The 14,994-nt window shown below is 38.3% G+C and overlaps 1 protein-coding gene across 4 annotated transcripts in view; it reads right to left on the minus strand.

Annotated features, from left to right (window-relative positions):
* CDK14 (cyclin dependent kinase 14) overlaps positions 1–14,994 on the minus strand; it is a 722,913-nt gene that overhangs the window by 268,609 nt on the left and 439,310 nt on the right. For all 4 annotated transcript variants that reach the window (XM_060196252.1, XM_060196255.1, XM_060196254.1 and 1 more), the window contains one exon: positions 11,545–11,638. In XM_060196252.1, the coding sequence (XP_060052235.1) occupies positions 11,545–11,638 (94 nt within the window). The remainder of the gene's footprint in view (positions 1–11,544; positions 11,639–14,994) is intronic.

Below are 14,994 nucleotides of genomic sequence, written 5' to 3' on the forward strand. Positions count from 1 at the left end.
ATGTAACCAGGATGGCAGTTGCAAAATGCAACTTCAGAAAATTAAATAGAGATGAATAATGGTTGTAAATTATCAAAATGAGGGACTGTTTAACAAGCAATCTAAAAAGAGCACAAAGTCTACAGTGACTCAATAAATGCAGCAAGCAAGTAGACCTTAAAAAAAGACAACCTAAGATACTTAATCAAATTTCCACTTAAATCTAGATACCCTCCTCACCTACTTTCAATTTCACTTCCCTCAATTACTCCAAGTCCAACCATGTCAGATAAAATAAGGACTACAAAAGCTGGATAAGGGCAAAAGACGAGCACACTTTAATGTGAGCCATCTTGGCCACTACCAGGCCATCATTATCTGGGGCCCTAGTCACGGAATCCTTGAATTCCCTTAGAGATATGACGAGACAAGACCTCTAACAGATCCCTCTCTCTACCATCACTGGTCATCTCCATTAGGAGCAACATCACAAACCCTCTTGTGGGCCTATACAGGACCTTGCCCTCAATGTAGAACAACAATGGTAGAAATTGCCCCAGTCTCCAGAGGGAGGCTAGGTCAGCATCCTCTGTCACTCAAAGAAGACTGGTCCTGAAATGAGTGCAGCCTAGACTGTTCCCAGCCATGGCCAAGGAATGCGAGCTCAGACTGACAGGGTTACACAATCTCCTGTGCTAAATATGAATAGACATGGGCCTGAAATTAGATTGATGGGGTTTACAGTTAATGGTATTTATATAATTTTCCCATATTTGGGAGCTTATCTCTGCCCTTATCCAGCTTTCTAGTCCTATCCCAGACAATACGCCTAGTTCACCTGCATGCTAGCTGTCGGGCTCAGACAAAATTAGTAGAGTCATGGGCCCATTAGAATATACCTAAAGCAGACTTCCTAGCTCTGTCCAACATGAAGACCCCAAATTTTGTACTTTTACCTTTAGGGTCCTGATTATTAAACAATTTGTTCTGCCTTATATTTTAATGCTTTTCAGCCACCAAGTTGCAGATGCATCCATGACATCAACATGACTTTCCTGGGTGGACAACTTCACCAAAGTGTCCTAAAAAGAGGCCTCTTACAAAATGGGAGATCTTTACATGTCATACATCAGACAAGAGGCTAATAACCAAGTATATAAAGAGTTCATCAAACTCAGTAACAAAGAAAACAAATGACCCCATGCAAAAATGGAGAGAGGATGTGAACAGAATATTCAAAACAAAAGAGATCAGAAAGGCCAACAAACATAAAAAAAAAAAAGAATGCTCAAAGTCATTGATGGTTAAAGAAATGCAAATAAAGACAACAATGAAACACCACTTCACTCCTGTGAGAATGTCATACATCAGAAAGGGTAGCAGCAACAAATGTTGGAGAGGTTGTGGGGAACAAAGGAACCTTCTTGCACTGCTGGTGGGAATGTAAATTGGTCCAACCCCTGTGGAAAGCAGTCTAGAGAACTCTCAGAAGGCTAGAAGTGGACCTATCCTATGACCCTGCAATTCCTCTCCTGGTGATATATCCCAATAAACCAAACACAACCATCAAAAAGATTTGTGTATACCTATGTTCATAGCAGCACAATTTGTAATAGCCAAAACCTGGAAGCAACCCAGGTGTCCAACAACAGACGAGTGGCTGAGTAAGTTGTCTTATATATACACAATAAAATAGTACTCATCTATTAAAAAATGGTGAATTCACCTTCTTCACCTCATCTTGGATAGAGCCTGAAGGAATCATGTTAAGTGAGATTGGCCAGAAAGAGAAGGAAGAATATGGGATGATCTCACTCATAGACAGAAGTTGAAAAATAAGAACAGAAGGGAAAACACAAAGCAGAACTTGGACTGCAGTTGGTGTATTGCACCAAAGTGAAAGACTCTGGGGTTGGGGAGAGGGTTCAGGTCCTGGAAGTCAGAGGAGGACCTAGCAGGGTTTGAACTGTTATGTGGAAAACTAAGAAATGTTACACATGTACAAACTAGTGTATGCTATTTTACTGTTGACTATAAATCATTAACTCTCCAATAAAGAAATTTTTAAAAAGTGAATGGTTTCATGAAAACTTTCATTTTTCTTTTTTAAAGACTTGAGAGCTAAATGCTGTTATTTTAAAAATATTTTATCTACTTATCTATTTATTTATTGGATAGAGACAGAGAGACACTGAGAGGGAAAGAGGAGAGAGAGGGAGTGAGAAAGAGAGACACCTGCAGCACTGCTACACAGCTTGTTAAGCTATCCCCTTGCAGATAGGAACCAGGGGTTTGCACCCCACTAGGAAAAGACAAAAACAGGTTAGGAGTATTGATCAATCTGACAACACCTATGTCCAGCAGAGAAACAACTACAGGAACAACACCTTTCACCTTCTGCAACCCCAAGAGAATTCTGGTTCATACCCCCAGAGAGGGAGAAATATTAGGAGAATATGACTGGAAGGCTCTGAGCTCAAAAAAGTAGTCTAAACTAAAAAAAAAAAAAGCTATGACTATAAATAAGGCCTGAAGTAAACATTACAAATTAAAAGAGGCACTGGATTCATGGTGGGAGGTTTTCTAACCTATTTATCCCTGTTTCGTTTTTCTAAAATTGACTTAAAACTACTTATAATATTTCCATTATCCTTAACAACAATACATACTGTTCAACTCTCTATTTGTCAGTTTTCATACAGCTGAGTTTGTCATTATATAATACTGTCACTAAATTTTATGAAGTATCAGTTCAATATTAACTCTTATTAAAATCTGTACTGCCTTTGTTACTTTATAAATAAAATATGATTAAAAATGACTCAATCTGGGCTCAGGAAGGTAGTTCAGTAGTAAAGAACTTGTCTTGTGGTGCTCAAGTCTCTCTCTGTGTCTCTCTTTCTCCCCCATCTAGGGAGAACTTCTTCCACCATCAGGGGGACTTCTCCAAGTGCTGTGGTGCTTCCATGTGATGCTCAGACTTGAATCCAAGGTTTTGCTCATATACACTAAAATGATGTGTGTGTATACACATGTCATCATTAACCAATGCAAGTCCAATTCTGAATTTCCAACTACACCTTCTCAGAAAAGACTCATATTGCACCAACTCCATCCTTGTACCTGATGCCCATCTTCCTAACTCTTCTTAAATGTTACAATTCCTCTAATACTTAAACAAGAATTTCTGTGTAAATGTTTATTATTTTACGTATGATCTTATGGCAAGCAATTTTATAGCCAAAATTTTTAGACCTGCAAGTTGTTACTGAAATCATTTAGTTCAATTCCTCCTTTTACATATACTAAAACTACTATCTAATTAGAAATCTTAACATTTTTGTGGTGAGGGACTTTAAAAAAAAACCCTAGAATTAGAGATCAATATTCCATTATTAGAATTCAGTATGCTAATACTTCATCATTACTGTTATTGTTACTAAATCTTTCACCTGTTGATCAATTATTCAGCAATTATTCATAACTCCTTTCTTAAAGATATGACACGCCTGCCTGACTTGTCACTGTCCTTTTCTCCAGACCTGACACTATACCCCACAATTTTTTTTCACATCTCCATTGTAACTAGTGCTACAGACTGAGTGCAACAGAAATACAGCAGTTAATCAGCTCAAGTAAATTTAATAATGATGATATGGTACAAATCTGTGATACCAATATGCCATCTTAATAATGAGTCTGCTATATCTAATTATATGGTGAAAATCACCAGTGAAGGAGGTGTCAGCTTTTACTTTTATTCTATCCCAGTCAGTCATGAGATGTTGGGGTAATGTTCCAGCGAAGATCCTGGAACTAGAATTAGGATGGGAAAACAAGACTAGAATTGGACCTACAGATTATTTTCCTATTGCAAAAAATAAACTGGAAGAAGGATCTGACTCAAAAATGAGGCTGAGTAGTAGCTTGCAAAATTACTAGTGACTGTTTACACACACATTTTTAAAAAAATTCATTCATTATACTTTTATTATTTTATGGGGGGACTAATGGTGTACAGTACAGTTGTTGGCACGCAGATACAATTTCCTCATTTCCCCCTGGAAGGTCTTTGCAAAACACTCTCACCCCCAAATTAAGGTCCTTTTCCACCATCTTGCACCAGGACCCCAAATTCACCACCTCCTCAAACACACCCAGTCTATCTCCCTTCCTTCCCTCCTTCTCCCATCCAAGTACTAACCAGGCCCGACCCTGCTTAGCTTCCAAGATCAGAGAGATTGGGCGTGTTCAGGGTGGTATGGCCATAGACCCTTCCCTCCTTCTCAAGATTCCTTTGCATGAGTGCAATACGACAAACTCAGTACAAGTTTTACTCTATGTTTTTCCTTTCTTCCCATGTTTTTTAAGCTCCCTTTATGAGTGAGATCATCTGGTATGATCATCTTTCTCATTTTGACCTATCTCATTTGTCATGACTCCTTGTTGAAGCAAAGATGATATCATCGTTAACAACTGAATAGTACACCACCATGTATCTATACTACAACTTTCCTAGCTAGTCACTCATCTGACCTCAGACATCTGGATTGCTTCCAAGTTTGGGTTTTTACAACTTGTACTACTATGAACATAGGAGGACAATCTCTTCAGATGAGTGCATTTGCTTCTTCTGGATATATCACCAGGAGAGGTATTTTTGGCACAGTTTTAGCATTCTCAGAGGCTCTAAGAACCGCACAGCTCTGGCATATGGTGGTGCCACGCAGAGAGTGAATCTGGGAGCCACTGGGACTTCAGATGTAAGTTCTATAGCCTTATGCTGACCTCTCTCCCCAGCCATTCATACCCATATTTCCTTTTTTTAAATTATGAGTGATAAAAGCATAAAGAATGGGAATACTTGAATAAATGTACCAATAAAATAATGTGGAGTCAAGTGTTTCTGAAATAGCTCACCTGGTAGAGACCTACCTAGCCATGTTGGTCCAGGTTATAGCCATAGAGCACTAGAAGCAGCTTCGGTGTTGTGGTGTCTCTTCCTCCCCCCCCCCCCCCCGCCACCACCTGCCTGGAGTAGTGAAATCACAAGGGTGTGATGCCTCAGTAATTCCAAAAACAAACAAATAACAACAACAATATGTAACATATTAACAGAAAGCCGATGGATAAAATTCCATTTTAAAATAGAGTCTTAGGATCCAGGGAAAGGTAAGCCCCTCATGATTATCAATATTCAGGGCAGGGGAAACAAGAACAGTTCTCCTTTGTCCCCAATGGAATTATGCCAGTTCCTCTGCCAAGACTGCTATAAAGTAGTCCACATGCCACACAAAACCAGGGGCATCTGCCAAAGGTCTCAAACATCTGTGCAAGCACTCTCTACCATTTGTTCAGCTGTTGAGAAATAAGAGAGATGCTTATTCCCATGGTGTAACCAAATAGATTTCCTTTTCAGCTCTGAACAATATGATCAGCATACATTATTATTCATTTATTCAGATTTTTGCCATTCTGAACATACATGTATATGTATGAATGCATCTACCGTTTTATTCTTTACAACTAACAAAGGTGAAATAAAATGCATCCTGCCACATTTAAAAATGGGTAATGCTGAAGAAATGAAAATAAATCACTCTTTCAACCTAAAAGTAGAGTTATTTCTTAAAGATGCAGGTGCTCACTGCCTGACTATTCAAAATGTCTTGAATATAATTTGTCAAAATTCCATCACATAACTTCTCTTGTGTATGAGTATTACAATCTCAAGGAAAATGATTTTATGGTAAAATTGCACATGTAGAATAGCCAGTTCACTATATATATCAGTACAGTTATTACACTTGCATAAACAAGTCCATCAAACATGTGAAAAAAGTGAACTTTTTCTTTACACCAAAGGAGAGTAAGTGAACAGAAGAAGGAATAGAAAACCTTCAACATAAAAATAAAGGTTTTACTGATCGTTGCCGCCTTTCACACTATGTGTAAGACTCAGTGTGTGGGAGTTAATTATATTAGTTATCTTGGGTAACAAGCTATTAATTTTGTGCTTCAAAGTTATTAATCACCTTTCAGTATAAAATTCACAAGAAAATGAATGGACTTAATCCCTAAAACACAAAACAAACCAAATAATCCTATGTTCCATGACTTTCAAAGTTGATTATCTCTTTGGCAATGCATTTACCAGAGGCCAGAAACACAACTGCTGTTTCAGAAAAGAAGCTCTGGTGGTTTATAGGAAAAGCTTGTTAAAGTGTTTGTAATCACTCTAATAGTTAATCATGTTCAGAACAGGCATAAAAGGATGCTGAGGAAAAGCTTTTTTTCTTTTTGCTTTTTTTCTTCAGTGATTTGATCAGAGTGAGTCAGTAAGGGCTTTCTTCCAATCATCAGTAAACTGCTGAGAGACAGTCTGCTTGCTAGCATTTGCAAATAGAATCAATTTAGTGGAGGAAATAAAACGCTTACAGTGATAACAGTTACTGTCAAAAGAAGCTTCTAACTTGCTCTTTCCCTCTTTTTTTTTTGTCATGTCTAATTCTTTAGGATAAAATGTACATTTTTGATTTCTAAAACAACAACTTAATTTGTTTGTTAATGAGTAGAAACAAAGGAATTGAGAGGGTGAGAGGAGAAAGGAAGAAAGAGACCTACAGCACTTCTTCACCACTTGTGAAGATTTTCCCCTGAAAGTGGGGACAAGGGATGTTAATTGAGATCCTTGAATGTTGTAACATGTATGTTCAATTTTAGATGATGATCTTATCTGCTAATCATGACAGAACATTGTTGGTATGTTTCATATTGGTTTGCTCCCCTTCCCCCAGACCTCTGAGAGAATTGGTTTGGCCCTTGCTAGTTTCGCGCCCCGCTTTCTCCCCGCCCTCTATGCTAAGGACGTCCACAGTCCCAGCAGCAGACACGGAGAGAGAATGATGGGGAAGCACATGGTGTGGTGATTTGCCGGTTCGTGAATAAAGATTAAACTGCAGCTTCTCAGCCCAGCCATGTGTCCTCGAGTCTCTGTCTCTGTCTACCGCTGCGACACTAGCCTGGCCTGCTGGAGCCCCCGAACTTTAACAACAAATGGCGCCCATATGGACCTGACCTGCGCATCTCTCAGATAAGTGAAGACAATTTGGCTACCTATGTACTATGGCTATCTCTTCTGCTTGCGAAGGGATCTCCAAAGGCCTCTGCCCTTTCTTCACGAGACTGTTTCGCTGTTTCTGGAACATTTATCTCTGGAACACTCTGTGGTTTCCGCCCAACGCCAGCCCGCAGGAGCCCAACACCAGCCCACATGAGCTGGCTTTCTGCTGCGTGGCGCGGGGCATTGGGCGCTGCTCACCGACATGGCAGGGCCATGGGGCAGGGCCACAGCAGCCTATCCTGGCCACCACCCGGTGGCACCTCAGCCTGCACCTTCTGTATGGCTGGCCCGCCCGCCCTCCTGCTATGAAGTCTGGGCAGATCCCGGACCCCCCACCCCCCCATCAAGACCACGGGCTCCCTACCGAAACTGGGCCCCCTGGCCGAGATCCTCAGCTAGGGTCTGAAGGCAGACGAGCTAGAATACGCAGAGATTCGTGCAGAGATCGCAACCTACAATTCCTAGAAGTGGAGCTGCGCGGGAGGCCCCACCTCTGGATGGTGACCCCCCAACAACAACTAAGACAGTAAAGATCTAAATTTGTGTTTAAAATGACATGTCTTCGTAACAAAGGTTTCTCTCCTTGTTTATTAATGACCATGTTTATGTGTGTGTTTAAAGTTTGGTAAACAGTTAACTTTAAGGTTAAAAATGTAACTTTAAGGCTAAATTCTTGCCAGGCAAAGTTAAATGAAAAAGGTTTTCAATGTAATTCTCATAAAGATAAAATTAACTTACATTTAAAGTCTGAGGTAAAAATTAGTTAAAAATCAATATATTTTAACTAAGTTGGTAAAAAAAAAAAAAAAAAACCTCCGTACACCTACGTTGTTGATATGTAAAAGTCTCAAATTCCTTCTCAATTAGAAATGTTAGGTTGCTATGGTTATGCTAATAATTCTCATGCCTGAGGCTTTTTTCTTTCTATGGTTCATGTTTGCCTTTCCACATTTTATTGTTTTAACTTTAAATAGTCTTGGAATCGTGCTGGAAGGGACTTCCAATTGTGATAGAGTTATCAATTGTGGTAAACTTCTAATCTGCTACAAGTTTTGTTTCATAAGTAAGTAAATTGCAGCTGTCAAGTTCTCTACAGAAAAGCAGAATTCCGATGGCTGACATTCTCCATTGAGACAGACGTACAACAATTCACCCCTTGGCAATTCTTCGGTGGACATCTGCTTTGGACTTCTATCGGACTCATTGGTATACCTCGGACACTTTGCACAAAACTAGCAGCTTCCCCTTATGCTGTTGGGTTTCTCAAAGGCTGACTGCAGCCATGCCTTGGGACTCTAGGCCTCACCCTCCCCCCGTGCTAGAAAATGCCCGTCAAGGCCAGTACGCCCCCCGAGAGGCAGGAAATTTTTTTTTTTTAAGCTGATAAAGTTTTGCCCACAGAGGCAAAAAATGGCTCCCTCAGGCCTTCCCTTGGCAGCACACTGGTTCTTGTTACTCGCTTACATGTTTCTCCATGTTTGTGCCAGTTTCTTTTTTGAAAATGCCTGTACGATATAGGTTTCTGTTCACCCCACAGCCCTGATACTGCGGTCATTTAGTTAAAAACAGAAGGGGGAATTGTTAGTATGTTTCATGTTGGCTTGCTCCCCTTCCCCCCCGACCTCTGAGAGAATTGGTTTGGCCCGTGCTAGTTTTGCGCCCTGCTTTCTCCCTGCCCCCTATGCTAAGGATGTCCAGAGTCCCAGCAGCAGTTGCAGCGGGGGAATGATAGGGAAGCACATGGTGTGGTGATTTGCCCGCTCGTGAATAAAGATTAAACTGCAGTTTCTCAAACCAGCCGTGTGTCTCTGGTTGTCTCTGTCTACCGACGCGAAGCTAGCTCGGCCTGCTGGAGCCCCCAAAACTTAACAACAGAACATCTCATTTGAGAAAAGCATTATATGTATAAAATAACTACACTAGGTTGAAGAATTGTTACTACTCAGCATAACACTTAGCTCTATCTAAGGTTCTCTAAGTAGAGGAAGCAGTAACTTTGGAATCAAGAGTCATGGAAAATCTGCAAAGATCTATTTCTATGATTCATTCTAAGCCTAGCCATAAACTAAAGGTTACAGAATGTCCATAAAATTAGGAAAATATTCCATAAAATTAAGAAAGAATACTGAAGCAAACATAAAGGAAGCAACCCAACATGGTAGAACCTACCGTGGATTGCTCATATTATAAAAATAACATCTAAAAATGAAAACTGTGATTAAGGTATTACAATAAACTATGTTTTAGTGAGACTCTTTTATTGATTTTGTGTTATAGAATATTCTTCACTTATGTAACCATTGTTTTTCTTGTAAAATCACCCTGAAATAATTAGCATAGTTCTACATGATCCTTTTGAGTTTTCTGACTTCAAATAAAGTAAATTGCTTCAGCATGAAAAATAATTTTATAAGATTATATAAATACTATTCCATAGCTATCACAGATGGAAATTTTGAGTGTAACCTCAATTATGTGAAATTCTGAGTATGGTTGGGTTATGATATTATATTTGGGCTTCAAATATAAAGTTGAGTACTCAAGATAACTTTTAGCACAAAGAACTATATGATGTAAATTACAGTACATTAAAATTATTTATTTAAATAATTAATATTGAAATAATAATGAAAAATTTATCATACTTTTTCTTTACGTTACGGCAGTCTGAGGTAGCATATGAGTTGAATTTAGAACTTGCAAGCATGATGAGGCCTGAAGTTTAAGTCCAAGCACTGTTACTATTTCCCTTCCCTTCCCTTCCCTTCCTTTCCCTTCCCTTCCCTTCCCTTCTCTTCCCTCCCCTCCCCTCCCCTCCCCTTCTCTCTCTCTCTATCTCTCTCACACACAGACACACACACACCACACACGTAAATAAGCAAATTGTTAAAAAAAAAAAATAGAAACAAATGTGGAGAAATTTTAAATAAATGGATGAGGGTCAGAGAGATAGATCACTGGATAGGCTACATGCCTAGCCAAGTGTATGGACCAGGTTCAAGATCTGGTTAAGGCCTGACACCACATGTGAGGTGCTATGGCATGGTAGGAAACTCTAGTGCTGTGGTTCTCACCCTCTCTGTCCATCTTTCTTTCTTTGAATGCAAAGTAACCCTGATTACAGTAAAAATATAAACATGCAAAGGTATGATTTGTGGAGAATAAACACAAATTAAGTATTATTCCTTTTTACTGCGTCTGCAGAGTTGGGGTCTCATGCATGTTTGATTTTATTTCTTCTAGGACAGCATTTTCATTCAGAGACAGAGAGAGAATGGGGGTAGGGGAGACAGAAAGGCAGGCAGGCAAAGACAGAGAAAGGCCACATGATGGCAGAGGACCTAATGCCACATGATGGCAGTGGAAAACTGGGAAATATTACATACACACACACACACACACACACACATATATATACTATTGCATTTACTGTAAACTGTAAAACAATCCCCCAATAAAGAAATGAGAGAGAGAGAGAGAGAGAGAGAGAGAGAGAGAGAGAAAGGCAGACCAAAGCACCAAAACTGTCTCCAGTGCCTCAGCACTCCCATGTGCTATCAGGACTCATCCCTCAACTATTATTCTTGACACACTATATTAAGGCTACAAGCTGTCAGTATGACTTGTGTTTGAGAGTGTTAAGTCTTCAAGACCTACTTAAGATACTGTGTGTCTTCTCTGCTTTAAAATTATTATCCTTATTCTCCCCTTCCCTTTTTCTAACTTCTTCACTTTTAAAATGGTGGGTATAAGAGGTAGTTAACCTCTACTGAGGGAGAGAGGATGGTACTACAGATATTATTTTAGATTTTGTTGTCAGAGTCCTCATTTTTATTTATTTGTTTATTTATTTATTTATAAAAAGGAAACATTGACAAAACCATAGGATAAGAGGGGGGATACAATTCCACATAATTCCCACCACCAGAACTCCATATCTCATCCCCTCCCCTCCCCGGATAGCTTTCCTATTCTTTAACTCTCTGGGAGTATGGACTCAAGGTCATTGTGGGATTGTTTATTTATTAATTTTTGGATAGAGACAGATATTGTGAGGAAGGAGATAAAGAGACAGAGATAGAATCTTGTAATACATTTTTTTTTTTTTTTTTTTACCACTTGTGAGCTTCAAAATTGCAGGTAGGGCCAGGAGCCAATCCACTGTTAAATGTTGTCTCTCAACCTACCCATTCTTATTCATGTATGATTGTTTTTAAAGCACAACTCTTATTTTTTCCACCTGCACTTAACCCACTGTGCTACCGCCTGACTCCCTAAAGCATAATTCTTAACTTCTTTCTTTTTCAAGGGCCCAAAAATATGCTAGAATTAAATGTGACAGCCAGCACATTTGTTTAAAGTGATTTTTCACTAACTACTATAGAACTTGTCATCAGAGGATAGATTAGAATCCAATTCTTCTCAGTAGCACTCCAACTTACCAGAAATATTCTTTCAAGTTGATCCTGAATGTCTTTCATTCCTGGAAAAGCAGCAACTCCTTGGATCATTTCAACAAAGATGCAGCCAACTCCCCTAAAGAGAGAGCAGAGTATCATTATGAACATTTCAATGCATTGTTAAGAAAACTAAATCTGAAATTAGGACATCTGCTTTTTCAGAGAAGAAACATGAATAAACAATTTACTTTATAAGTTCCAAGGACTATGCCACATATACCTTAATTTTCCTTTCCCCTTTCTCTTTCTTTTGTTCTAAAATTACTCAAAATAAATGCAACTTTACTGGGTTCAGGAAACAGTGCAACTCAATAAGAAAGTAAACCCCAGTGACTACACATTATTTAACAGGATACACTCAAGAGCCTCCTTAGTCCAATTTAGACTATCTCTATTGCCTTTTTTTTTTCAATTGTACTTTTCTAACCACATTTCACAAACTTGCAATGTTTTCTAATCTCTAGAAGAACAGGGGTTCTCAAGGCTCTTTTTGCATCAAAACTACCTGGGAACTTGTAAAAACTACAATGATCTGAATAGAAACTCCAGAGATTGTTTTAATGAGTGTCTATTGGAGCCTAGGCCTTGACACTGGCTGTTACCACTGAACATCACAGCTACAATGGAATTAGACTGATCTGGCCATGATCTTAGCATAGACCTGCCTATACAGTTTGACTCACCTTGCTCCACTACCTAAAATCCCATAATTCTTCATCTACATACTCTTTTATATCTAAATCCAATCTCTGTAAGCTAATGTAACCAAAATGAATTGATATGCTTCTAAATATTGGTATTTCAGACACTGGGTTAGGACTGAATTTCACTTTGATGAGTTTCTAATTTTTTCTCCCAAGTATTCATTTCAAAGACATCTGGCCTACATTTCTGTTATCTTATTATTTAACTTCACATGAAATATTTTACCTCTTAATAATAACAGCTAGCTTATTCTTTAAACATTAAGCACCTTTTGACTTCAGTTGTTGTCATCAAAGCCTATGACTCTGGCTGAAGTCACAGCAGAGTTGGCATGTGAGGAAATGCGGGTGGAAGGGTGCGGAGGTTGTTGGATAAAACCAAGACATCACTCTGGCAAACGTGGTGCTATGGATTCATCCTTGTGCTTCCTCTGACTTTAGTATGATACTTGGGACAAATCTATGCTGCAAATTCTGTATGATAACAGTCTTACAAATACTTGCTCCTCCTCCTCTTCTTCTTCTCTCTCTCTCCTTCTCAATCTCTCTCTCTCTCCCTTTCTCAATCTCTCTCTCTCTCTCTCTCTCTCTCTCTCTCTCTATATATATATATATATATATATATATATATATATATATCTCACCATAGCAGCACACCTCAGTTCTGAAATATGGTGGTACTGGGGGTTCAGCCTGGGATGTATGAGGCTCTGGAACTAAAGACTTTTTGCCTAACCACTGTGCTATCTTTCCAGTTAACATTCATATAGACTCTTATATGCTTAGTTGGCTAAAGAAATTGGATTCTTCTAATGAGTGTTTCTTAAGATACAGTTTTCCAAGATAGATGACAGTATAGTAATGAAGTCAAGAGTATTATTTATAGAAATTATAATTCAAGAGAAATGCACATACATACACAGCATAAGAGGAACTACATTAATACTTAAGAAAACTTTATTACTGGAGCTACTTTATTGCTAAACAACAATAAAAATCCCTCAATTTAACATGAAGGAATAATTGCCTACTCCCAAAGGCCCACTCCCCACTCCATCCACTGCTACTTCTCATCTAGCCCTATTTATTCATTTCCTTAATGGATTAATTTTACTTCCTTGACTGGTTTGCTGAGAAACAATTTATTCTGTTAAACTTTACACTTCTGTATAATTTTTTTTCAGGAAATATCTCCTTTAAACCATTGCTTCTTTGGGGAATTAGAACATTTGTACAATTATCAGTCACTTAGTCTAAATATTTAAAGAATAAGAACTGTTGCCACAAGCTTGCAATTAAAGGTGTCATAGGATACACTGTTTCAAACTCTTCTGTTAGGATTAACTGTAAGGCAATAATAAAAAAAAAAAACACCCACTCATGCTCACACATCATTCAATTCATTTTAATTCAAAATTTCTTAATTGAATTTATGCTGTAGATATGTAAATGATTTTTCATCACAATTCAGAGGTGGATTGTAAGCAGAACTGATAATTCTGTGTCACTGCAGTGCATACTATTTTTGAACTCAAATTTTGAGAACATTATGAGCACTCTGTCATCACCAGATTTCATTATCTGAGACATGTGGGTCTCTAATATTAATCTTTGTGATATTTCAGTAAATTTTTAAAGTGCCCTGAAATTCAAAGTAGTTTTTTTTTTAAAGGACGGAATTGGTCACAACATACAGCAGCAGGAGCACATAACACTTGTATGTGAGAAGCTTCAGGTTGATTCCCAACACCATAAAGAGCCATTACTGAGAGGTGCTCTGGTCTGAGAAAAAGGAAGTGATGAAAGTGGATAGCCTTTTATTAGGACTGTGAGATACAATCAGTCATTTTAAGTAGAAGAGTCACTATATCTTGAGTCTCTGTATTTGAAGGAAAATAAAAGATCTGTATTTTGATGAACTGATGCCTTTTTTTTTTTTTTTTTTTTGCTTTCAAGGTTATCTCTGGAGCTGGATGCCTGCACTATGAGTCCACTGCTCCTGGAAGCCAATTTTGTTATTATTGTCATTGCTGTTGTTGTTGTTGGATATGACAGAAAGAAACCGAGAGAGGAGAGGAAGACAAAGAGTAAGACAGAAAGATACCAGCTCCACCGTAGGTGGGGAGCCTGGGGCTTGAACCGGTATCCTTACACCAGTCCATGCACTTGACACCATGCACGATTAACCCAATGTACTACTACTGCCTGCCCCCCTGAACCAACTCCTGAAAGTAATATAAGCCATCTAAAACTAGTCTCACAATGTGAAATATCACATACAGTTAAATTTTAAACAACTTGAGCAAAAAACTAACCAAAGGTTAACTGAGTTTGATATGAAGGTATCTGAAAATTCAAACTCATTCTATGGCAAAGGAATTCAACATTATATATAATATATGTATTTTAATGTAATGGGGTAGTATGTAATGTAGAACAAAAAATATTCCAAAAGAAAGGGCAAGAAACTTTCTCCATCATAGCAATGAGTTTGTCATTTCTTTGTTAAAAGTTCCCGGTCACTCAAAACGAGTTAGGACTTCCAAATCAATATGCCTGAGCTTAGTTAGCAGTGTGATAATCTCATAAAAATTAATAAAATTAAAAAATACAACACTTATGAACTTGTGAGGTTACCTAAAATAAACCTAATTAAAAAATAACTACCTTTTTTCTCTACCACACAAAAAAAAAACTACTAGAAACTATTGAGAAATTCAGTAAAGTC

This window comes from Erinaceus europaeus, chromosome 8 (genome assembly GCF_950295315.1).
Source record: "Erinaceus europaeus chromosome 8, mEriEur2.1, whole genome shotgun sequence".
Taxonomy (NCBI): domain Eukaryota; kingdom Metazoa; phylum Chordata; class Mammalia; order Eulipotyphla; family Erinaceidae; genus Erinaceus; species Erinaceus europaeus.